At 34.2% G+C, this 24548-nt stretch overlaps 2 protein-coding genes across 2 annotated transcripts in view; both read right to left on the reverse strand.

The window, feature by feature from the left end:
• Positions 1–592: 592 nt before the first annotated feature.
• Positions 593–24148, reverse strand: LOC149775968 (uncharacterized). The gene is made up of 16 exons (XM_089940951.1): positions 24016–24148; positions 22877–23394; positions 20934–21281; positions 20338–20449; positions 12876–13058; positions 12353–12389; positions 11097–11369; positions 10356–10406; positions 9000–9145; positions 8192–8381; positions 7390–7509; positions 6827–6981; positions 6176–6298; positions 5432–5546; positions 5084–5177; positions 593–3689 (listed from the first exon to the last, which is right to left on the reverse strand). The coding sequence occupies exons 1-16, from the start codon at positions 24094–24096 to the stop codon at positions 3557–3559; spliced, it is 2679 nt and encodes an 892-aa protein (XP_089797077.1). The 5' UTR covers positions 24097–24148; the 3' UTR covers positions 593–3556.
• The window catches only part of LOC149775969 (uncharacterized), a 52636-nt gene continuing 52191 nt past the window's right edge, over positions 24104–24548 (reverse strand). Inside the window, exon 8 of the mRNA XM_089940952.1 lies at positions 24104–24241. The gene's annotated coding sequence lies outside the window, so the exon portion shown is untranslated. The remainder of the gene's footprint in view (positions 24242–24548) is intronic.

A 24548-nucleotide genomic window follows, 5' to 3' on the forward strand; every position in this document is an offset into this window, starting at 1 on the left:
CCATACATACATACATACATACATACATACAGTCAGTCAGTCAGTCAGTCAGTCATACATACACACATGCATACATACATACATACATACATGCATCCATACATATATACATACATACACACATCCATACATACATACATACGTACATACATACGTACATACATACATACATACGTAGATACATACATACATGCATACGTAGTTAGGCAAGATGGATATATTGATTGAATGAGAACATAAATACTAATTATTTCCTTTTTTTACAACAGTAATGTGATGCCCGTTAGTATACTTAGTGATGATATGCAAATGAGGGAGTGAAGGTACATCAAATACTTATCATGTAACGTTTCTCGAAAAGAATACTACATAGCTACATATATCATCCTCTTTCCCTTTTAGTAATATGCATTTATAAAAAAGCCATATGCAGCCTAACGTCACGTGTCTGTGTCATCAAAAACCCAGGATAGTGAATCATGTCCGTTTGATGCACTTTCGTTTGTAACATACGTACTTTGACACAATCTGGAGCACACTACATTCCTGTTTATCAACATGGGGCTAAAACTTGAAACACAAATAACAACAAAACGTTATTATACCATGCTTTATTTAATGAATACAAGAAGAAATTAGGTTTGAAATCACATTTTAAGAAACAATGGCATATACAGGTATGATAAAAACCAGGAATATTACACTTAAAGATAGGTCTGAGTCCTTCATATCACCTACGTTTAATTATTTTGTATCATGATATATGCAATATCTGAAAACTTCGACCCAATGCAGTGAACGGTTACTTAGATATTAAGTTTCAATGCACTTGTCGTGAATATACAACCTCGGCAATTTCCGTTTTGTAATCATGATGTCAGACTATGCTCACGAATGCTGACGACTTGTACATTCGCATTAACATTTTGACAAAGCACGCAATCCCTGCATCCACCCTCACCCCCAACATCCTCGCCTACAAAACATATAAACAATACTGTATTGATGAAAAAGTGTCGTATGCAACTACTATCCTCCATCTGTAGAAAAATGACAAAATGAATGCGTGATTAATTCTCCTAGTAAAATGAGGTTCTCTTCACAAGCATATCTGTCTGAAGTAGACGTATTGATCGAAGATGTTTTAGTTACGGTATATTAAACATATTTAAACAGTAATTAACCAGACACAACGGAGAGAGAGAGAGAGAGAGAGAGAGAGAGAGAGAGAGAAGTCGCTGAAAAATCCGTGAAGGGGTACTCGGTTTCAACTCAAAGTAAATTTCATTATTTATAACTTGATGATGCTTAGGAAAAGATGTAAACTTAAACCGTGAGAATAACAGGGAGAAGAAGGGAAGAAATAGCGAAAGAAGGATTAAAGAACGAGGCTAAATGAGTTTGTGTTAAATTCTAGGCAGGGTCAAACTGATGGCTTATCAGCTTAACCCCCGCATTAAATTTAACTCAATTTTTACGAATATTGATCTATCAATATATGAAACTTCCGCTGTTAATTGCTGGGGTACAATTAGAATTGTTTACTACAACACTCCAAGTCAGTCTAGTCAGATTACTTCCTGCATTAAAAAACGTCACCTTTTCCAAAATTGTGATATGAATTATAAATTATCCAGTTCCCAATTATACATTTTTTGTCTCTTAATTAATTGCAAGACTTAAATTGCTGTTGTTAATTAATACACTCGATGTCAGATGAATAGACTACAATTCGGGTTGTTAAATAACTCAATTTATGTTAGATGGCTTGACTCAAATTAGGGTTGTTAATTAATACACTCCATGTCAGATGGTTTGATGGAATATAAATGAGTCGTACACACATGTATTGGCTTTTCAAGACTCATTTGAATTTTTTAAAAATTTTCTAAATATATAATCTGTATAAAGAATATTGATTCGTTTTTTTTATTATCCAGCTTACACTATTGCTCGAAATTATTGTACATTCGTTGTTTTGAAGAAAATGCGTAGAAAAGATCTAAATTGTTCTTTTGGGGAATATTCTTGCAGAAGTTTGACATAGAAATTGATGATACACATACATATGAGCTACATCTTTTAATGAAAACTAAATCTTGGTGTCAAAGGTATTCAACCGTACTTTGTGGAAACATAATAATCATTTAAACAGTATTGCAAAACAAAAGTAAGTTTTATTGGTACTGAGGGTGACTATAAGCATACTGTACACAATTCCTTCACTCACGTCACAAGGTCACGTGTGCTTTTCGGGCTGTTTACCAAACGTCGCTCGGCTGTGTCCGTACAGTTCGCATTTTAGTGTTAATTCTAGAGCCATATATCCTGATTCAGTGAATGAACAAGAATATGCGTCAAATCTTCGTAATGCACGTGCAATGTGTAACAAATTAAGATTTTTGATTTTAGTATAGATCATTCTGGTCTACCTTTAAGATTTCAAAGTTCATTCCTTATATTTAAATTTTGATGAATGCAATTGCCAAGATTATATAAAATCCATATAAAATCCATAGCATATATAACAATGAAAGTCGTTAGTCAAAACATATACTCATAATATCTTTTGTATACATGCCGATTCTTTCAAAGTTTCATTGTGTGTTACTAACGTTATTCTTATCTGATTTGTAACAAGAAAATTTCAGTGGATATTTCCTTCACTATAAAGATATCATGTCATTAAAAGTAAAACGTATCTCTGAGTAAGATACAAATAAATCACAACATATTCTTTAGCTTCATTTTGTTTCAATTTACGCTTTCAAACGAGTCTTTACTAGCAACAAAAGCAACAATAAATTCAGAGCATTTTGCGGTCTGTATGGAGTGAAAACATCGACTTAACCTGATACGGTATCCATGATCTAACTAAACTGCCTGGTATGAGTTGAATTTTGCCTCACTAGAGCTGTCAATATTCAATGCTGAAAAGTTGAACATGCGCGATTTCTCGATTATAAGAGTACATAGAAAATAATACGAAGTAATACTGAGCAAAAGGAACACAAAGGGACGCAACTGGTTCTTCAGAGAATGTAAATTATCAGTGTGATGTCTGGCGTATTTTAATCATAAATCTGTAAACATCTTTACAGCCAGTCATTGGAGATTGCACCATTCTATGTATTCTTCAGAATTAAACAAATAAAAAGAAAACAAAACAAGCGAAATGCATGGTATATAAGATAATATGCAGAATAGGGTACTTACTGTATACATTACAGGAGTGATTCATTACAAGCTAAGCATAGATAAGCTGAAATGGTACAAAAATCAATGTCACAATTTTACATGGAAGTACTTATAGTCACTGAAACAAAATCAAAGCATACAGATAATCGGAGAATTAGCAAAATGACAACCTAGCAAATATATAAGGAAAATAACGTTGCTGAACTACATTGATAATAATGTTATTATATTTGTCTGAATCGAAACACAGATACTAAATCAAATGTTCATATTATGGTTGATATGAACCACTACATCGTAGCTGTAAGTATCTATTACAGCAATGAATTCAGCGCAGACTGAGAAAGTCGATTACTGTTCAGCGTTTGTAATAGTAGTAGTCATCTCCAGCTGACTGTACAAAGAGTTGGTCCAGTTCCACCCTGATTTCTGCAAACGTTGGTCGCTTCTCTGGGTCTATGCTCCAAGCTCTTCGCATTACTCCATACCACCTGGTAAAATAAGGTTGATTGTCATATTGCAGTGAATTGAAGTTCTTTAACTAAAATTAGACAACATATTTCCACTAGTGAAAAATATCGTCTTGGTTTGCATTTAGAGCTTGTTTTTTGACTTCTATGAGCAATAATTAATGAAGATAAAAACGTAATATATGACTAGAACAAAGATAATAATTTCGTTTACTGGATGCATGTTCTCTAATCAGGTATCTGTTTCATTTTTGTACCAACAGAACTGAGACATTGTTGTAAATTCGTATACAAAATTTGCGTCTGTCAATGATGTGTGTGTGTGTGTGTGATTTGGATTTTTAACGTAGCTTTAACAATTTTTGAGTCATATCGCTACGATGTCTTCATTGGGGCAGTTCAAAGCGATGTCTAAGCACTGGGGCATCATGCCGCAGACATGTAGCATGATGTCCCACCCAGTCACATTATCCTAACACCAGGCTGACCAGTCCTAACACTAACCTCTTAATACTGAGCGGCAAGCGAGGCATCTGTATGTACCATTTTTATAAGTGTCAATCATGTAGATGAGATTTGGAAGAAGACCGTGATTCAGTGCCATTATATTTCTTCAAGGCTTATTTAAGGTCTGTTCATATAACTTTTTAATCTTCACGTGTCTCCTGTACTTGGCAAAATCTCGTACATAAGATAAAATATGCTATCGCGATTTGATTTAAAACATAATAAACAGTACTCAAATCTGTCAACTGAAGATGAGTGGCATCGGACGAGATTAGAAATTCCACATATTTTTAACACTTTGTAATGAATCAAAATAATCATACAGATCTGCAAGTATCGTTATTATATTAAAAATTTTCAGTGGGGCTATCTCGCCTCTCTAATGATTAACACATTGTAGTGTTTAAGCCTAATTAGAGTCAATAACTTCCATGAGTTACTTTAGATGGATTCTGCAGTCTCTTATAGTTATGTTAAGACAGATATGTAGACATGTCATATGATGAAGTAACAACATGGAATATAATATTTGTATGACTTTACATCAAAAGCAAACAACTCCCATCAGTTACTAGAATTCAGAGGTCACCAATTCCAACGATGTTTTTGTCTGGACGCAACAACAAGCCTGGTATAAGATACGAACTCAGCACATTTACTCAACACCAGCTGATAAACAGCAGTATCTTATACGATCTAGCCGTCATTAAAAAAACATTGCACTTGGAACATGGTCGAAACTGAACGTGCAAGACAGAGAAAGTAATTTATCGCATCACACTTGAATGAGGCATTCAGTACGTCGATCGGAAAAAACTCAAAAGCTACACAGAATGATTAGTCTTGGCAGATCGGATTGGATGACAAAGAATAGTGTCTATACTAGTACTGAATTAGAGAAATCTTACGTGTCGTCACAAAGCTCTGGTTTGGAAGGACGCTCTCCCTTTTTTAGCCTTGCTGGTAGGTCACGGCTTCTGATATTTTGGTATGGACTCTCACCTAGAGATACCAATAGGCATATATATATATATATATATATATATATATATATATATATATATATATATATATATATATATATATATATATATCTGCTTGCAGGGTGGTAGACTCACTGTGTTTATGTAGTATTATAAAAGAAAATACACTTATCTAGATGTCATATATAAATATGTGTGCATTGAAATGGAAGATGTGCATATTGAGAGAGAGAGAGAGAGAGAGAGAGAGAGAGAGAGAGAACGAGCACAGACCTAAACTAAAGATCTCCCATAAAACCACTCCGTACGACCAGACATCACTCTTTTCAGTAGCACCGGCGGTGCTCTTCAGACACTCTGGTGCCATCCATTTAATTGGAATTCTCTCCTATAATAATAATGTTAAGATAATGATTACTACCACTAGTACCTTTACTTGGACATTATTATCTTCTTATGCAAACTTGTTAGTCTCTTACAAGTTATGAAACAACAATTTATCCAACCACTGTATACGGATTCAACCCGTATTGTCGATATGTCATCTTTGGCCATAAGAATTTTAAAGTCTAAGGTAATACATGGATAATATAATACTTTACATGTTTTGTTCTTTAAGAGTGTTTTACTTTTCATATAAAGGAAACGAAAAACAAAGGTCAAATGTGATGCTGTTATAATGGTAATTAAACGATGCCGAACACATTAGTATTCAGTGAAATAATTTGAATGCGCACGCAGTGAAATAGAAGAGTAAACTATTTAGAGTGTGAACCATAATAAAATGTCATGAAAAAAAATACATGTTAAGAGAAATATGTGAAACACAAATGATGTGCGCAATATTTTACACACTACCTACTAAAATGTTCTTGAAAAGTATATGAAAGATAGATCAATTATATTCTATATTTCTTCGATCAGATTTGCAGAATGTCTCTAGCATATATTTCCCTTATATTTTTCTCATTTACTGGCTCATGAAATGGTGACATTGAAGGCACTGATGATACACACCTTCTTCTCAGAATCTCCATCATTGTCATCCAGTTCGAAGTTCTGTGGTCCGAACCCAGAAATTTTGACTTCATTCATGGAGGTCAAAAGAATATTTCTTGCAGCAAGTCGGCGATGAACAATCTAAACAGATCGTAGGGTTTATGACAAAACGAGTAAATATATTGCAATACCGCAAGAAAAGGCAAAATAAAAACAGGAAGAAATTAGCATTGAAAAATTAACGAAACATATAAAGCTCATTCACAGCCATCAAAAATAAATATGTTCGTTATGATCGCTTTAGACCGACGAAAATAATTAAATGCCAATATGGATGAAATGTATACTTGATCTAAACTGTGTAATGTATACTTGATCTAAACTGTGTACGCTTTTATATATATATATATATATATATATATATATATATATATATATATATATATATATATATATATATATATATATAATGTGAGACAATAATAGGCAAGAAGGTGTAAGCAAAATGTAAGATACTGCAAAAAGGAAATAGCATAGGAAAAAATAATGATTTATATTAAACCACGTTTGCTTGATCAAAACTGTTTAAACGAACATGTATTGATTGGAAGAAATCTCTAACTTGTCTCTCCTTCTTGCAGTCAATACCGAGTTTTCTTTTACACCAACCTTTTTGGAAACGAGGTATTCCATTCCTTTGCAGATATCCAGACCAAAGCGGAACATCTGTTCCTGTAGCTGCATGGTGATATTATTCCTTTGGCTTTCCAGGTAGTCTTTTAGGGGTCCATTCTCACAATACTCAAAGATGATGAATGGACCGACTGTCAATTTAAGCAAAATAATATGAAACTGGAATTTCCTCTTTTTTGTTTGCAGGTAGAATTACAAATTGGTTAAGTATAAAAAAAAACAGAAACAGAAACAGAGAAACATAAGAACAAAAGCTGTCACCCCATTGGAAATTTAAAGAAATATTATGTTAATAGGTAAAGATGAGTTCTACTTTTGTACATGGAAGTATAAAAGGAAATTATTTACATCTAAGACTCGCTAACATGCTTAGTGATTGATCTTATAAATATATGTCCATGATATTTATAACATATATCTCAATTCATGAACAGGCTTCTGCTTTGCTGACCATAAAACTATATCAGTCCAATAGGTTTTAACAAAAAAGTATGTGGTACCTGAATATACTATTTCGAATTCTTGCAAATGTAACTTACTGGCTTCATCGTCTATTACAGCTCCAATAAATTTAAGTACATTGGGATGATTTCCAACTTGAGTGCCGGTAAAATTGATCTTGGCCATCATTAGTTCCTTATCTTTGTCAGTGAATCCTTCTGAAGGAACAATATAGTATATATTATGAACAAATGAACAAAATATCTATACTTAGCCTTTATGTTCGCTAAAACTAAGTTATCAGTTTGGTAAACGAGGCTGATTATTATGCCAATCGAGATAGACCTTATAAATTGAATTTGGTATGATGACTGTCAGCACACAAAATATGCATTACGTTGTATTTTGCTACATATTCACCTGAGTTATATCAGGAAAAAAATTATTTTGGTTTTGTTATTTCGTTTCCAGCTCAATTTCTCCATTCATTAAATGTAAGTTGGCTAATGAAAGTGTAGGCTTTCTTATGTCCTTAACAATATTAGTGCTTATGCTAGTACTGATAGTAATCAAAAATGATATTCTACATTCTACGAAAGCTAATATAGGTGATTCATCTTTGTTACTTTAGAGCTTGAACAACAGGTACCCGGATTTTATAAACAGTCGCACACACACACACACACACACACGCACACACGCACGCTCGCACGCACGCACTCACGCGCACACACACACACACACACACACACACACACACACACACACACACACACATATATATATATATATATATATATATATATATATATATATATATATATATATATATATATATATATATATATATATATATATAAAGAGAGAGAGAGAGAGAGAGAGAGAGATGCAGAAGCAAACCTTTCAAGCTCTTTGCGACCACGGTTTGACGGTTTTTGGAAACCAAGCGGAGAGATGCTTTGTATATGTTGGCAAAGCGACCGCTTGCAAACAAACTTTCAAAGACGACGTCATCACGATTCATATGCCATGGCTGACGCTCATCAAATTTTATTCCACCATACATATATAAGTCATCGGACGTGCTGGTCTGTATATCATAGAACAGTATTTATATACCATATTGTTATTGTACCATATTTACAAAATTGCGCTTAACTCCTCCCCCCCCCCCCCAACGCACATACATAAACTCTGGCAGACCCAGGCAGGAACAATAACGCCGATTCACCACCATTGATACAAAAGAGAAAAGGAATGAGCTCGAAACAACCGTAACATTTCAGAGTAACCTTTTTTGGTTTTACAGGAGATGGCCAAACTCCTGCCATAGAAATGCTTAAAACGCTAGAAATTCCGGGGACTTCACCTTTGGTCCCCCAATTCTTGTTTATGCGAACACCCTCCACTATATTTATCAATCCGCTCCTAATACATACAGGCTTAGAACTTTACCTTTAATCAACAGCATATAGCCAATATTGTACTGATGTGCCGTTAAACAGTAGGACATACGTACATATTCAAAACTGCTTGTATATACATGTACAAATATATCAATACCTTTTTGAGATATTTTTATAGAAAGTTATCATAAATATGTATTAAGAAATATCTATCTAATGTTATTTATTGCACACAAATCAATATTCATTTGAATTATTGTAACTAATCTCCGTCTGATAAACGCTGAGGAAATTTCACTTACAGCATATGCTTGATTGCTCCGCCCTTTAAATGTGTTTCGGTATCGGACTGTAAAACGACTTAGACGTCTTTGGACAGGCTCTAATCGTCCCCTTCTTAGCAATACAATGAATATTGCTATCAGCAGTCCGATGATGGCGACTGCCGCTGGAAGGTGAAATGGAAAATAACTGTGATTGTTGGCGCAATAATTTCCTCGCGGTAAGAATATCCAAAGTCACAAATTTATGCGCAAGAAAATAACGTATATGTTGACTATTTTGCTTTATAATTGCCAGCGTGTATGCTCATTCGCACATGAATAAAAATATGGTTCAGAATCCGTGTAATTTCACGTAATTAATTGGTAATTGTGGGGTTCATAGTTGGTTTATTATTTATAAATGACATATTATACTGGACAATTAGCTATAATGGTTATTTCGTAATAGATCGTATAATTTGGCTCTCTTGCGATGTGCTCATTTGGTTGACATCTCAAATGCCCCTAAAATGCACTGTGGAAAATCAGCGTACCGGAACGGCGCCTACACAGGGGACGCTTTAAATTACATTTGAAATGTTGAAAATAGTACGTGTTATGTGTTCTTTTTCTGGTATGAACGTTCGCCGAATTCCTTGTGTGTGTTGAAACATTCGTCCTCCTGGCTTGTACCCCTAGGGACTAAGAAAACGTTCGTACTAGAAATCTCCATTGTTGGTTTAAGAATTCGCTTGACATAATGGATTTATTCACTAAGCTTGGAAACAAACAGCTCACTGTAACACTTGAATGAATATTAATGTCCGATGTAACATATTTTTATGCCTGCAATCTTAGGACTCTTGAAAATACCCAAGCTTCATGAACTAGTTTTGGCGGGCAATGCTTAAATATTTTAATTATACTAATTCTGCTGTGTTATATATTCTCTGAATGACACAGATAATTGCAACATTTATTGCTCATAACTTATATAATAAATATAACGATAAATATTTGCATAATGTTTATATATGTATACTTTTCTATTGTAATCTCCAAAGACATATTTACAAACCGGTTGAATTGCTCTATATGAATTACAACAAAAGCTGACAAATAATATGGGTACAAATATGGACATTTTGCACAGGGAGAGAACCAAATGTTGTGCTCGCCTGTCGACAAAAAATACAGTCTGAAAGCAGACATAAGGAAAAGTAGCGATTGTCCACTACGCGAGTCTGATTAATCTGAGCATCTATGTTGACATGGACAATACATGTATTTGTCCTACAGTGACATGATACGTAATATCATCTAAATGGATAGGGTGACAAAGTATTGGTAATTAAAACGGATGAAATGGTATAAAGGCAGTAAGTCTGAATTTACCTAGAACTCCTCCAATTATTGCCGCTGTGGGTACTGAATCTTCCTTGGCTGCTACACAATAAAAGAGAATAGGCAGAAATCAAAGATAGTTTCACTAAGTGAAAATCATGACAATGACGATGATGACGACGATGATAATGATGATGATGATGATGACGATAATGATAATGAATATGTAGCAACTCACAACGTACATGATGATAAATAAATGGTCATTTCGAATGATTTTGGCTGCAACAGTCATAACGACTACAGCTGGGAGTAGAATGACAAAAGTAACTAAGACGCTTATGACTGAAGAATGTGACAAAGAATAACAAATGCAAGCGAAGTCTTATTACTTAGCTATTTTTAACGACAATAGCAATGAAACGCAGGAAAGATAAATGTCACTGCATTAGAAAAAAGTCTTACTGGGGACATGTAAGGACATAAAGTAAGGGAGGAGATACCGTTGATAAGTGTACATTTCGAACCAAGACAGCCAAATAGGCAACTGAAAAATAACAATTTGTAAAATATTTGTTCATTTGATGGTCTTAATGATAGCACTTTCCTCACATAAATATTATATATTGAATACAGGAAAAAGTACTTATCCGCTAAATTGTTTGATTACTTACTTTGATCCAAAATTTGAATTGACACTTGTGAGAGGATGAAAGACAATAGGCTTCCAAAAGCTTTCTTCATTGTGACAAGCCTTAGCCAACAATTATGCTCGATGACAAATTGCAATACCTGTTTGAAAAGAAAATGCCATATTTCCCATTCTCTGGTCTCCGTAGCCGAGACTGAAAGCTGCCGTGTATCCTGCATCTGGATCCAGTCCTATTATGTCTACAAATGTAGTATTTCTGCTGACAGTGTACACTTTGGTTGAGCCATCTTTCAAGTACAAGATGACCACAATGTCCGTCCGTCCGTAGCAGGATTCAGTTTTAGGGAGATCCCATTCCAAGCGAACACCATTCGAATTACTCTTTGCTACACGAATATTTGTTGGGCCGGAGTCTGAAATAATCAAAAGTGAACGATAACATCCCTTATTCTATACTTGTGAAACACAAAATACTTGCATCAAAGTGTTACGACAATTATGAACTCGGCGTCATGTTTACTTAGCTGACATCAAATGAAGAATAACTCAAGATTCATAGGGAACCAAAAAAAAAAATACTAGCGGTAGATTTTATCTTGCTTTTCAACTAAATATGATCATTAACGAATGTGTGAGACCTGTGAAAACTTTGAAAACTGGAAAAGGTTTATTGCTTTTAAAGTGTCAAATAACCGTATTCGTTAAAGGCTATACAATATGGGTAATTAAACAGTGCATATGTTCATAATTCATACATTGTCAAAAAAGACCTACTGGAGAATTATATTTAACCATTCCATCATGTAATAGTTTGGTAGAAACCGACTTTAACTATACGAGAAGCTTTACACTTAAACATTTTCGAAACTTGGTATTTTTCAGTGACCGAATGAAAATAAGATGCCGACTAAATGTAAATCAATACAGTTGACAGTTGTAGAGGTGAACACGAAATGAGAAGTTAGTTTTTACAATTTGTTTTAGAGTTCTGAGTGGAAAAGATTTCTTCATACCTGAGTCAACCAACGCACACACACATGGTCGTTGAAATCCATATTTGCTTTAGTCATTCGAATGCATCAATTTGCGGTTTTATAGATGAAAGTCAGTGATGTTCGTCATGTGATTGAAATAATTCCCATTTATGCTTATTGTTTACGAAAGTTGCTGGGTAATTTTAATCTCTTGTTTAGCAAGGGTAGCAAATGGTAGCCATTTGAACTCTTAGGTGTGAAATTAGTACTTATAATTATCCTCCTTAACCGAAAGACTTTCTCGAAAAGCTATGTTAATGACACAATATCACTGGAGTAGCTGTTTATATATATATATATATATATATATATATATATATATATATATATATATATATATATATATCCACATGGAGACTTACAATGTTCAAGTCCACGCAGTTCATTTAATTTGTCCACCTAGAAAAGAACCAAAGATGAGAGAGGGATCTAGCTGCTACATAAATAATAAATCAAAGGCATGTATCACTCGATGGAAATGGTGTTAAGCAAAGTATCTGAATGAAAAACTTCTTATAGATTTCTTTGCGTGCGGTTGATTTTATTTATCAGTGGTTCAGTGTTAATTGATCACAACATAGCATTAGCTAATCAAATAAAGTTCTTATAATCAAGCAATTTCATATCCTCACCATTTACCAGAAAATAGGCGTTTTCGTGTGAAAATTAAGAACATGTAGCTGTAGATGACACAATGTTCCTGCAATGTCAGGATGGGTTTATCGTGGCAGAAGTCACTGTATTCAGCATTCACTTGATATTTATTAAGGTGTTAAGGAGACAATATATATTTTAAAAGTTGTCATGAGCGGAGAGGTTGTTCTCTAGCCCTAAAAACAGATGACTGAATTAAGTATTGCAGACAATAAAATGCAGATTACGTACAGTCACGTAGAAAGTCTTCTTCAGCATCGCTTGATTGTACACTATAACCTGTACAGTTATGTTTGCATGATCCAGTTCCTCCTTCGAGGTCATAAACCAGCAGTTGTCCAGGTCTAGAACCTGATGTTGAATGAAGCACTTCTCAAGAACGCATTTACAGTCAATGTCAGTGTCACAGGATATCTATAAAATAACGTTGTTCTCCCCACCATTAAAATAATATCAAGTAAAATATATAATTCTTAATATTAGGTCTGTTCTTTATAAATTGTAAACAAAATGAAACTGATAGCATATACTAACTCATTAAAATAGTTTGCCTTAAAAACAAAAATAATAAATGCCCACATACCACATACTCCCCCATAAAAGCAAGATAAATTGAAAGAAACAAACTTGCCTTATGTAAATAAAGATTTTAGCAGTTTCATATTGTTGAACATCCTATATAGGCATTACACAAGAACTGTGAAGCGAGTTAATATTTTTTTTTATCTTTGAACTAAATTTAACAAATAAATCAATGACAACAGTATACAGCTACAGGATCAATGAAAGAATATGCAGAGTTGCAATATACACATTTCTAATTAAAATTAAGAAACTTAGTAAACAATAAACAAACGGATTTTAAATGTTTTATCTTCGAATAGGGAGTAAACACAAGCACGAAAACTAGAAAAGTGCACGTAGGAACCATACTGAAAGTCATATGTTGCTGTGTTATTAGTGAAGTTTCCAATGGACTTCTTAACGAAAACATTATTCTTTCCTTGTTCTTGGACATGCTGAAACAGGTCAGACTCTAGCGAGTGATGTAACTGTAAAACGCCACATTTTTGTACTTATTTTTGCAATCATATCTTTAAATCAGTAAAAGTTTTAAGAACCTTAGATAGATGACTATATGGGGAATGTTTTTTCTCTTCGTTTGCATCTACATAATGGTAATAACCGAAACAGGGATAGGATTTTAACTTTAGGTGTTCCACAAGTGTTTCGATTCTTTCTACATGCTTAATGTCATACAACTACGGACGTTTGAAAAATTGCCCGTGCCTTATGTAAATGAAAATGTAGTTGTGATTCATCATGGAATCATTGGTTTGTATTATATTGTCGCGTATCTCTACATTATATGCTGTACATTTATCCATCATTGTACATTGTAAGGGCCACTTGTAAACAACATATCACATTGCTAATTGTAGCTCATGTTTGTAGATTATTCTTTATTTTGTAAACAACATGTTTATTTGGATTTAAATTCAGGGCCGCGGTTCTACCCGTCGCGATTCTATTGTCCGTCTGATTATTGATATGTTTATAAGTTACAAAAAAAAGTTATTTACTAATATTTAATATTAAGGTTTATCATTAGAATATTCTATAAGACAAACTGTATATGGCATGGGAAAATGACCCATTGCCTGATCATCTTATTGTGTCTTAGGTTTGTATACACGTCTTTGAAGTAAACAAAATTCTTCAAACCTATTTTGATGCCAGTCTTAGTGGAATCATTTTCATCTGTGTTCATGTTTAATTTGAGAACAGTTATTTATTTAAATTATTCATTGGAATTGCAAAGTGCTCCTGTACATTTGGACTAAAACATTACTTGCAAAGCGTTGGCTATGGGGATTCCATTTTACATTAAGTTCTCAGGTCGTGTACGTGACCACGATCATAGTACTTACATTCCCAATTATCTCTATATCGTCGGAATACCGATCAGTATTCTCAAGAAGCTTTACACGTAACGGAAAAAGTCTATAGAATCTTAAATGTTATAGGGAATCGTCAAACGCTGTGGACTTGAGTAAACCACATACTGCGGGCAATAGTTACGTTGACATGAATTTAACTATGTGATCTGGAACAACGAATCGTTGGGATAGGGAGATATTTCGTGATCTTTCCGTAGACAGGAATGACCGGGTCACACGAGGACGTTTTCTAACTATCTGTCAGGATCTGTGGATCGCAAATATCTCGTGATAATCGCAACAGAAGCCACGAGATTAGGCCAAACGTTTCTGGTTCTCTGTGCGACAGAAACGACTATTCCTTCTTTGATGCTTGTTATACGCCTTTACCGGGATAACGGAAGCACAAAATAAACATTTAGTTTACCAGTTTAAAGACCATGTCCAATGTTATCTTTGCTACTTCTTCTATTTTCTATCCCTGCATTTTCTGTAAGTTTAATATTTCCGCGTCATAATTATTTGATTGACCATCGGCACTGGCTCTCTATTTCTTGGTCTAATCGGAGTTTTCTCAGCGAAAGAAAATGAGACCCTAACATCAAGTGACCGGTTATGCAACCTATTTGTAAAACAAAACAGTCCAAATAGGTTTTAAATCTCATTTTTCTCTCCTAGCTTATATGGAAGCCTTCACATATTTGATCATACGATATAACTCTATTCTATTTTTCACTTCTATGAAGCTCCTGGAAATCATGAAAGCTAAATCTCGACACCAACGTAGAGGCAGGTATTAGATTCCAACGCAAACTTCAACAAAGAAGTTACGCTACTACCCGGGGAAGCAGGCTACTTTTACAAAGAGCTTAAGAAGGCAACTTTCTGGCAAAACCACAACAATTGTTTTAGAGATCGTGTGGTTTGTACATAGACGAAACGAGTTAGGACAATAATAGAACGTTTTGCTGCCCTCCCCCTAACAAATGTTAAACAGGCATGGATGCTATTAGTGTCATAAACCAGTCATAATTTCAAGTTTTTTTTACCCCGAAATAAGTATTCTCTCCAAGTGTCTCAATTTGTATCCCTTCTCCAAACGTACAACGTACTTGAATTGAAAGGAGGCTTCGCAACTTCTACACGTTGACTGAGACTCTGGGAAAAATGTAGTGACAATGCTGGAGAATGCAATGCCAGTAGCGATTAGCCTCATATAATCAGCTCCATGTGTATGCATAGCTCCAAGTGAAATTACAATATAGAGGTATCCTTGTCCATGTTGGAAATGAAACATTGCTAACAAAACGCCAATTTACCTCCTACCATTTAACACAATTGACATTTTAATTACTTCCTAAACTACACATAGATTGAAACCCGAGGAGATCAATCATTTTGGAAACAAGCAGCCAACAAAATTATTTCCGAATTCGTTAATAATCACCTTCTTCGCTTCGTATAAAAACTGCCGTGTCTACCCAAGAGACCACATATTATCTGACGAACAATGAAGCATAACCTTCCAGAAAACACTCATCACAATGAGCGTTCGTACCTTATGCACCAACATCCCACAATAATTCTTAACCTTTTACATGATATTTGGTCAAACGTAGAGATATGTTGCTTAACTTAACAATTTTGTTTTCAGTAGCCAAAACGAACAATATATTATCAGAGCTGCAAAGTGCGCTAAAATCATTGAATTCCAATATTTTCATCGTATGACTCGAGCAAAAGCTGTTCAGTGAGGCACAATATGGACCTTTAAATTGGTAAATGACTTCTTACCTGTCGGGTAATATATGACGCAAGGATATAAACTCTCAAACTACCCGTGACTGAGTGTCAATAGTGGAATCTAACATAATATGAAAGAAAGAAGTTTTATTCAGATATACGTAAAACAACATGAATTTACACATACCACTTTGGAAAATATAACCAAATGCAGATCAGATGGTTGGAATTGAGTTTCTACTATGATGATTCCATTATTGTATATAGGTTTTGAAACATGACACCACTTAGTGTCTTTTGCATACAGCTTTCATATTCTTATTATAAAGTCCTGACAATATTATTAACGTATTTATTAATGCGGAAATGACATTCCATACTTGCATGCATAAAGTTCAGACACTCTTGGTCGTCTCTTTACAGTTCATACTTTCAGTTTTTTGTTATATTTCAAATAATCTGATAGCTATATGCCAGCTTTTTGATTGCTTGGACTAACCCATTTCTGATTTTGTCAGAATTTATCTTTCATTTAAATGCTGCCCTTCTTACAGCAATTTTTTTCATCTTCAGCACAAACGTATACCGATATGACTATTGAAAGTACATTTGCGTGTAGAAAATTCCAGAAGTAAATGTTGCCATCAACACTGACTAGTTAATCAATTCTCACACCATTTCTTATTGCTCTGTATCATTACAAATAGTTATCACTGTTAAATTTAGAGCAAAGTTATCAAAAATGTACCATGTCTTGTATCCGAAAACGATTGAGTTTTATAATAGCTTTTCTTTCTTTCTTCATAATATGTTTGATATCTTGGTGTATAGAGGTATAATCGTGCTTTGAACATGCAAAGAAGGCGATCTCAGTTCAGATGAAGAGACGTTTAGTTAAGTACTGGCTTGCTTGAAAGGCGACTCTACAAAACCAATATAGTGTTTGCAACTATAAGTGTACATAGTTAAAGCAATTATTCATACTTAACTATAAAACAAACTTGCTTGACTTTTCTCATGCATGTACATTCAGCCTTCATTAGCTATTTTTTAATCATGTGTAATTCTTTGTTGATTTCTCTAACTCTACATTGTATTTTAATTTCCGCTCTGTAGAATTAGATCTATTTTGTTTTATAGAATATTTTCATTCTTCCGTTTGATATTTTACATTTCTCCGTAAGCTTTTCTCTGTTGGAATTGTGACATTTCGCAAATAGTTGCACTTCTGGTTTCTTGTAGCAACACTCTGGCTTTATTTTAAATTTAAGTCTCACTCATTTTCAATTTAGGAGTTCTAGATAAATCTGTTGTCAGTTAACCAAATAGATTCATCCACACTTATTTTAATTTTTTTGTTTGCTTTTACCAACACTACACCTACGGATATGTGACGAGTGTTATTGTAATCACAAACAAGTTTTGGTAAAACGTCAACCAAGTTTTAAATGAAATGTATCCACATTATAGCTTTAGGTGTATATTAAAGCATCATACTATAACAACAGATGTCCTATTGTCTACGTAAATTAAAAGTATTGAATTGTTCCCTTTTGCTCACAAATAGTTATTATTTTTGTGATAACATGCATTTTGGTCCTAACACTGAATCTATTTAGACGTTCTTTAAAATACTGTGCAGGTCATCTTTCCTTTTCAGTTTTACGTTTAACGCACTAGTGTATTTTGGAAAGAAATACATCACTGTGCTCAAATGAAAGTACATCAATCGTTGCATTTTTATATGCTTGAATGTCAAACATATCTGTCTGCCACTAGTGATCTACAGAAACTTTTGTATGAACGTGTTGTTTTCGTTCCTAGTGCAATGTGCTTTTCGAATGTGCAGGAATATATTCCTTCAACGTATTTTCTTTCCTTTTTGTTCCGTTGAATCTATTCACACCACCAATATATTAGTAATCTATTCACACCACCAATATATTAGTAATCTATTCATACCACCAATATATTAGTAATCTATTCACACCACCAATATATTAGTAATCTATTCACACCACCAATATATTAGTAATCTATTCACACCACCAATATATTAGTAATCTATTCACACCACCAATATATTAGTAATCTATTCACACCACCAATATATTAGTAATCTATTCACACCACCAATATATTAGTAATCTATTCATACCACCAATATATTAGTAATCTATTCACACCACCAATATATTAGTAATCTATTCATACCACCAATATATTAGTAATCTATTCACACCACCAATATATTAGTAATCTATTCACACCACCAATATATTAGTAATCTATTCACACCACCAATATATTAGTAATCTATTCACACCACCAATATATTAGTAATCTATTCACACCACCAATATATTAGTAATCAACATCAAGAATCGCATTAAAGCTGTCTTTGTTATTGTTCTTTTGCGGTTGTCTGCGATAGCGATACGTGTTTTGGGTACACTATTTAAAACTAAACACAAATTTCTTGAGAATACCGTAAGTTTTGTAATTGTTCCTTGGTTATTATCAACATGACAGGAGAAGACGAGTAGAGAGGTACTTTAGTTTGAGCAACGTTTCATTTCCTTCCAAACGTATGACTAAGTTCTGATTATGTCAATTTTCGTCAGGCCTACGGGTGATTTGGAACAACTATCTGATATATTGAGTCAAATATTTGTTGTTTTAATTCTAACGTTGTTTCCTGTTTATCCTAACTAGGTGTTTAATACATCACTGTATATTGACCTTGCAAAGTTTATGAGATCTTCTCATTGTATTGCAAAGTTAGCACTATTGTGCACTAAATCACACGAAAAGAGCAATTTATTTCAGAGTCTTAACCAGCCTTCTGTCAGTGTGCTTATTTCGATGTTAACACAATTCAATAGAAGTTGGAAATCAATATATTTTCTAAAGCTTTGCATTACACCTCTTATTCTTTGAATCAGCGTATTCACCATCTGGATATTTTTGTATATTACTTTCTAACTCACCAGCTTGGACAACATTTGAATAGCACGAAGGTTTTGAAAACAACCACTCATTATTTTCTGATAACGACATAATTTATTTCTCTAATGTTAAACTCATTCAATAGTTATATCATCTATTAGACACATGATTGATTTAAATACAATGTTACTTTGTGCCAAACATTAAGACGTGCATACTGCATCAAATATGAGTTGTACTTTGTACACTGTGAGTATCTGCCTCTGTGCCCCGCCGCTGTGTTTGTTGTTGTTTTGTTGTTGAGTTTAATTATAGTAGCGTTCGCACAATTGTGCATGTGCCACTTTTTTCAGACTGCACCGCAGCCTGCTAGTTGTTCCTGGGGAAGGGGATGGTGCCACCTACCCCAGGCTTTTATGGATTCAAGGAACCCTGATAGTTCGGCCTCAATCTGTGGGTCCATAAAGGTCCCTACAGTTGAAAGGTTGGCTGTCATTAGTGGGAAGGAGAGCTCGGGAACGGTCCTGCTTGCTTTACATCGCTGGTTTCTTGTTGCATCTGCCTGGTGGGTTTTTTTCGAGATTTTTTTTTTCTTCTTCAAAATGTTCTAAAAGGAGGGGGATGTTCTATGCTGTTTATAGAGGTTCTTAGTAGATATCACGTATGAAGAGAGATTTTCAAGGTTATTATGGGATTACTAGTCGAGGTGTTTAGGGTATTTGTTGCTAATTGTCTTGGATCTGACGTGTTTTGTAATTTTCTTGATTTTCGAGAGACGAAAAACAACCCAACGTAGTCATCGTTTAGTGAATTTCAAACTCAGATTTTAATGTTCTCATATTCTTGGACAATGACATACAAACACTCAAAAATGATTGGTCCAGGTCAGTTCATTTTCAATATCACTTTATGGGGACATGAAATATGCTCATTTGAATAGAACATACTCATTGCTTCTAAATTTAAGCCACTAAGAAGCTAGTTTAGATAATCAGATACGTTTACCATTTCTAAATATTTTATGGTTACCAAGGTGCAGCAAACAGACTGCACACACTCACATTTCTTTGTGATGCAGAGGTTGATCCATTGTGCTTCACGGTATCGTTCCGCATAAGTATATATCCAATTTTATGAACACCACTCTCCAGATCAGCAGCTTCAAACTCGATCCTGACAAATGTAACATTATACAAGTTACTTTGTAGAATAGAGATTCATTTATTATATTTATCAGTTATATCACCTAGTTTTAAAAAAATATTTCGTCATAATAAATGCTTTCACATGTTTATAAGTATCATATCATTCTGGTACATTAAAAGCCAGGAATATGTATTTGCTAATATTACAAATTAAAATCTTAATTTCGCATTTGTATTCCATATAAGATATTTTGCGTATTGAAACTAATGCATTCCTAAGCGAAAAATATTTCCTAATATATCAGAATAATTTTGGACCAGTTTCATCAAGTCTAATTCTGAGTTGTTTATCATACGAACATCAACCATGTATGCTTATATAACTTTTTGGGGGGATTTAATGGTGGGTCCAAAAAATGTGAATTTGTAATGTTGAGTCTAGGGACGGTATATGTCTGAATAAGAACACCCTCGCTGGAACATGCCTAATTACAATAAATTAATTTTTTTACCTCGAGGTGTAAATATAGGTTCCGTTCGGATGGTTCCGTGAAAAAACAATTGAATCGTTTTTCACCATCGGTCCGGAGAAATCAAAATGAACTTCTGCTTTATCACTAATAGTATTTCCGAGAACGTCGTGGGCCCTCACCCAAATTCGTGCAGTTCTTCCGTCCCTCAAGGTTTCATTGAATGCAAATTTCTCGGCTAATCCACTGATGTCAAACCATCCTTTTTGAGGCTCATTAGTACCGTCCGACAAACTAATGACTGCTTCGAATCGGATAATGCCATGTTTGTTTGGTTTTTCATCGACAGTTCTTTGACCTTCGTTATCGTCCAAACCAGGGAAAACGAATCTATGCAAAATAATTAATTTTATAGATACTAACACTAGACATTTATTTGTCCAAACTCACCCTGACATTAGACATTCTAAACTATTTAGAAAATCAGGTCAGTAGTTTGAAACGTGCCATCAAATAAATACCATATATATATATATATATATATATATATATATATATATATATATATATATATATATATATATATATATATATATATATATGAATCTTGAAATTATGCCATGCATTATATACATGTTATTATTTTCACACCAACACATAATTATAGAATGGAATAAAACTACTATAAAAAGAGTACATATTCACTTTGCTTTATATACATAAGATCATGCAACCTTTGAGCTTTTGATGGATAACCGTGTCCTACAAAGTGAAGGATGTAGACATACTAAAAGGCGTTAAAACGTCCATGAGATTGTAAACTGCATTGGGTACAAAACCTGAGCTAGAATAAAACCGTAGTCGATGATCTGAAAGACAAGAAATCTGACAGAGGAAACACGACACAGTGACATTAACCTCACACTGTCCCCACGGAGTAATACTCGATATTACAGAAGAAAACCAAAAATAAGAACATGAAGAAATATGAAGTTGATTGCAGCTATATCTCAAAATTGAGTAGAAACGTACTGAATTTTAAACTTCTACAAGCTTGTTTATAAAAGTCTCAGCACAACTAAGGCTGCTGAAACTCATATAAATGCTGCGGCTTTTGAAAACACCTATACCCGCACCAGGTCGATGCAGAATTGACAAAGAAATGTGCATTTATCTTCGGCCAATTTTTCCCAGGTAGACGTTTTGCACAGCAATGCAACTTTCATTGTAACGTTTTTCCACACATTTTAACAGAATGAGTTGAATTGAGAGCAGTATTTACACCACATGGATGGAAGAAATTCCAGTGTAGTCGCCGATATACAGATATTGTGGATACAACTTTCACAAAACGTTCAATTGATCTCAGTCAAACAAATGGTACAATCAGAAGAGAAATGGAATGGAGACAATAGAGAGAAAACATAACGAAAAGTACCATACATGTTACGGTCATGTGTATTGTTGAGACCTCTATAGAATCTGTTGAATCTAAACAATTTAGTTTTGAGTCTTTAATTATGTTCTGAACATTCAAGTTCTTATGTTGTGTTCGCGACGCCGTTGGTCCTTCGAGACAAAGGTTTTGGGACAAAAACTCTTTCACTGATTTCCAAGAGCTTGAGCTCAAGGTAAAACAACTGTTTTATTTATCATTCACTAAGATCAATTGATTATGATGAGTTTCAGTGACAGCATCTCTATTTATTTGAGTAAAATTTAAAATAGTACGATAGCCGGCGGCATTAAGGAAATACGACTTTCAGGAAATAAAACGGCCTCACACCACCATGAATATGTCCAGGCAGAACATGTCTAATATGACTTTGCCTTATAAACCTTCATAGTTTAAAAATGGGGCCACCTTTAAATTGCAATACCCGTGCCCTATAGTTTCAATTATTATTAAATATGAAATCAAATGCATGATATTTTAAGTACCGAAAAGTAGTCTATCGACACGTATAAAAACGCAGAAATCTTACTTTGAGCTCTGAAGTATGCCTTCTCTTTGAATGTCTTGAAATTGTATTGGATACGCATTAACTTTGTTCAGTAGTTTCCCTTCTGAGATGAATTTATTTACAAAATGATTTCTCCATTCGACACTAATCTCTGCCGTTTGTCCTGCTTTTGTCGTCTGCCACATGTAACCTGTCTCAGATTCTGCTGAAGATATATACAATCTGCTGTCGTCATATGTGTTAAGGCTGATACTTGAATTAGGAGCATAAAGTACAAGTCGTCGAGCTATCTTGGAATTATTGGCTTTATCGGCTGCCTGGAGCAACACGGAAAACATACCATCTTCTGAAGGGGTGTAGGTGTATTGGTATATGCTATCATGCGTATGGTTGAAGTCTGCAGAGTGGACAGGTTTCAGAGGGGTCATTTCTTGTAGATCGCCATACGGATCTGGTGAAAGTTTGAAGACTTCAATGTGGTAGCGGTCCATTTTAGACAAGTCATCTGCCCATCCAGCCCAAGAAATATTGACTGGTAACTGAGAATAGAGCATTGCAGAATTTGTTTTGGAACCTAAATACAAACTTACAGATAGCCATATAAATGGAATAATTGTATTACTAGTGGACTAATTTGAGCAGCTTTTCAGACACAGGAAAGGAAATAAAATATTTGAATAGTCCACTATGTTTTAAAGCAGATTGGAAAATGGCATATATACAGATTGGTTCAATTTCTATTGAGAAAATATATAATGACATGTTATATTTGAAAGTCAGACTAAATGTTTTCGGCATTAACGATTGACTTAACTTTTTCTACTAGAACATGCATAATAATCGAATTAATATTATACCTCCGAGCCAAATAACTTCTATACCTCTAGATGCAAAAATGACGTATATAAATCAGCGTTATTTTAGTTCGTGTAATTTCGTTTTCGTATAACCCACTTGACAAATATCCTGAATAAGAGACAGAAAAATTGATTCATATAAGAGAGCTTACTAAGTTTTTGATGTGAAATTCGTTCACATAAGATAATGCTAGTGCAAAATTTGTAAACAAATTGTTTGTTGAATTTTCTAACTAAAGAGACGACCTATTGATGATTAGACTCTCCCAGTTTTTAAGTGAACATTTTGTTCTGGTTAATTACCTTGGTAAACTCATTTTCTATATTTAAAGGAACATCATTTACTCTGCAGTTGAATGTGCTGTTTGGTTCTGAGCAATGCATCGGTACATAGAAATCAAACTTAAATTCCACTTCCTTTTGATCAGTCAGACCCTGATAGATCTGGGTGTTCCAAATGGAATTAGGAAAATCGAAGTTGACCAGTTTTCTGAAGCCTCCACTCTTAGCGATGAATACAACGTCTAGCCTAGTGTGAATCAAAAAAAAAAAAAAAAAAAAAAAAAAAAAAATGGCACTAAAGCTATGTCAAAATTCTTAAGCAAAGAAACAAATTTAAATTGCTTTATGGTTGTTGAGATGAGAAGAACTTTACAATAGATTTAGAACATTATTTATTCTTTGAAATTTAAAACCCTTGAGTGAAAATTGTTTCGGCTGATTCTGAACATAAATAGAGAAAATGTGGATATGACATTGTCTATTACTGTAGAGAGAGAGAGAGAGAGAGAGAGAGAGAGAGAGAGAGAGAGAGAGAGAGAGAGAGAGAGGAGAGA

Source organism: Sinohyriopsis cumingii, chromosome 18 (genome assembly GCF_028554795.1).
Source record: "Sinohyriopsis cumingii isolate HCF-2022 chromosome 18, ASM2855479v2, whole genome shotgun sequence".
In the NCBI taxonomy this organism is placed as follows: Eukaryota; Metazoa; Mollusca; class Bivalvia; order Unionida; family Unionidae; genus Sinohyriopsis; species Sinohyriopsis cumingii.

Excerpts from the sequence above, each read along its gene's own strand:
- LOC149775968 (XM_089940951.1), bottom strand. The coding sequence starts at position 24,096 with ATGCATTGCTCAGAACCAAACAGCACATTCAACTGCAGAGTAAATGAT. Across the intron at positions 11,370-12,352 it reads ACTGCGTGGACTTGAACATT|ACTCCGGCCCAACAAATATT; the intron begins GTAAGTCTCCAT and ends TGATTATTTCAG. Across the intron at positions 8,382-8,999 it reads GGAGCAATCAAGCATATGCT|ACCAGCACGTCCGATGACTT; the intron begins GTAAGTGAAATT and ends TATGATATACAG.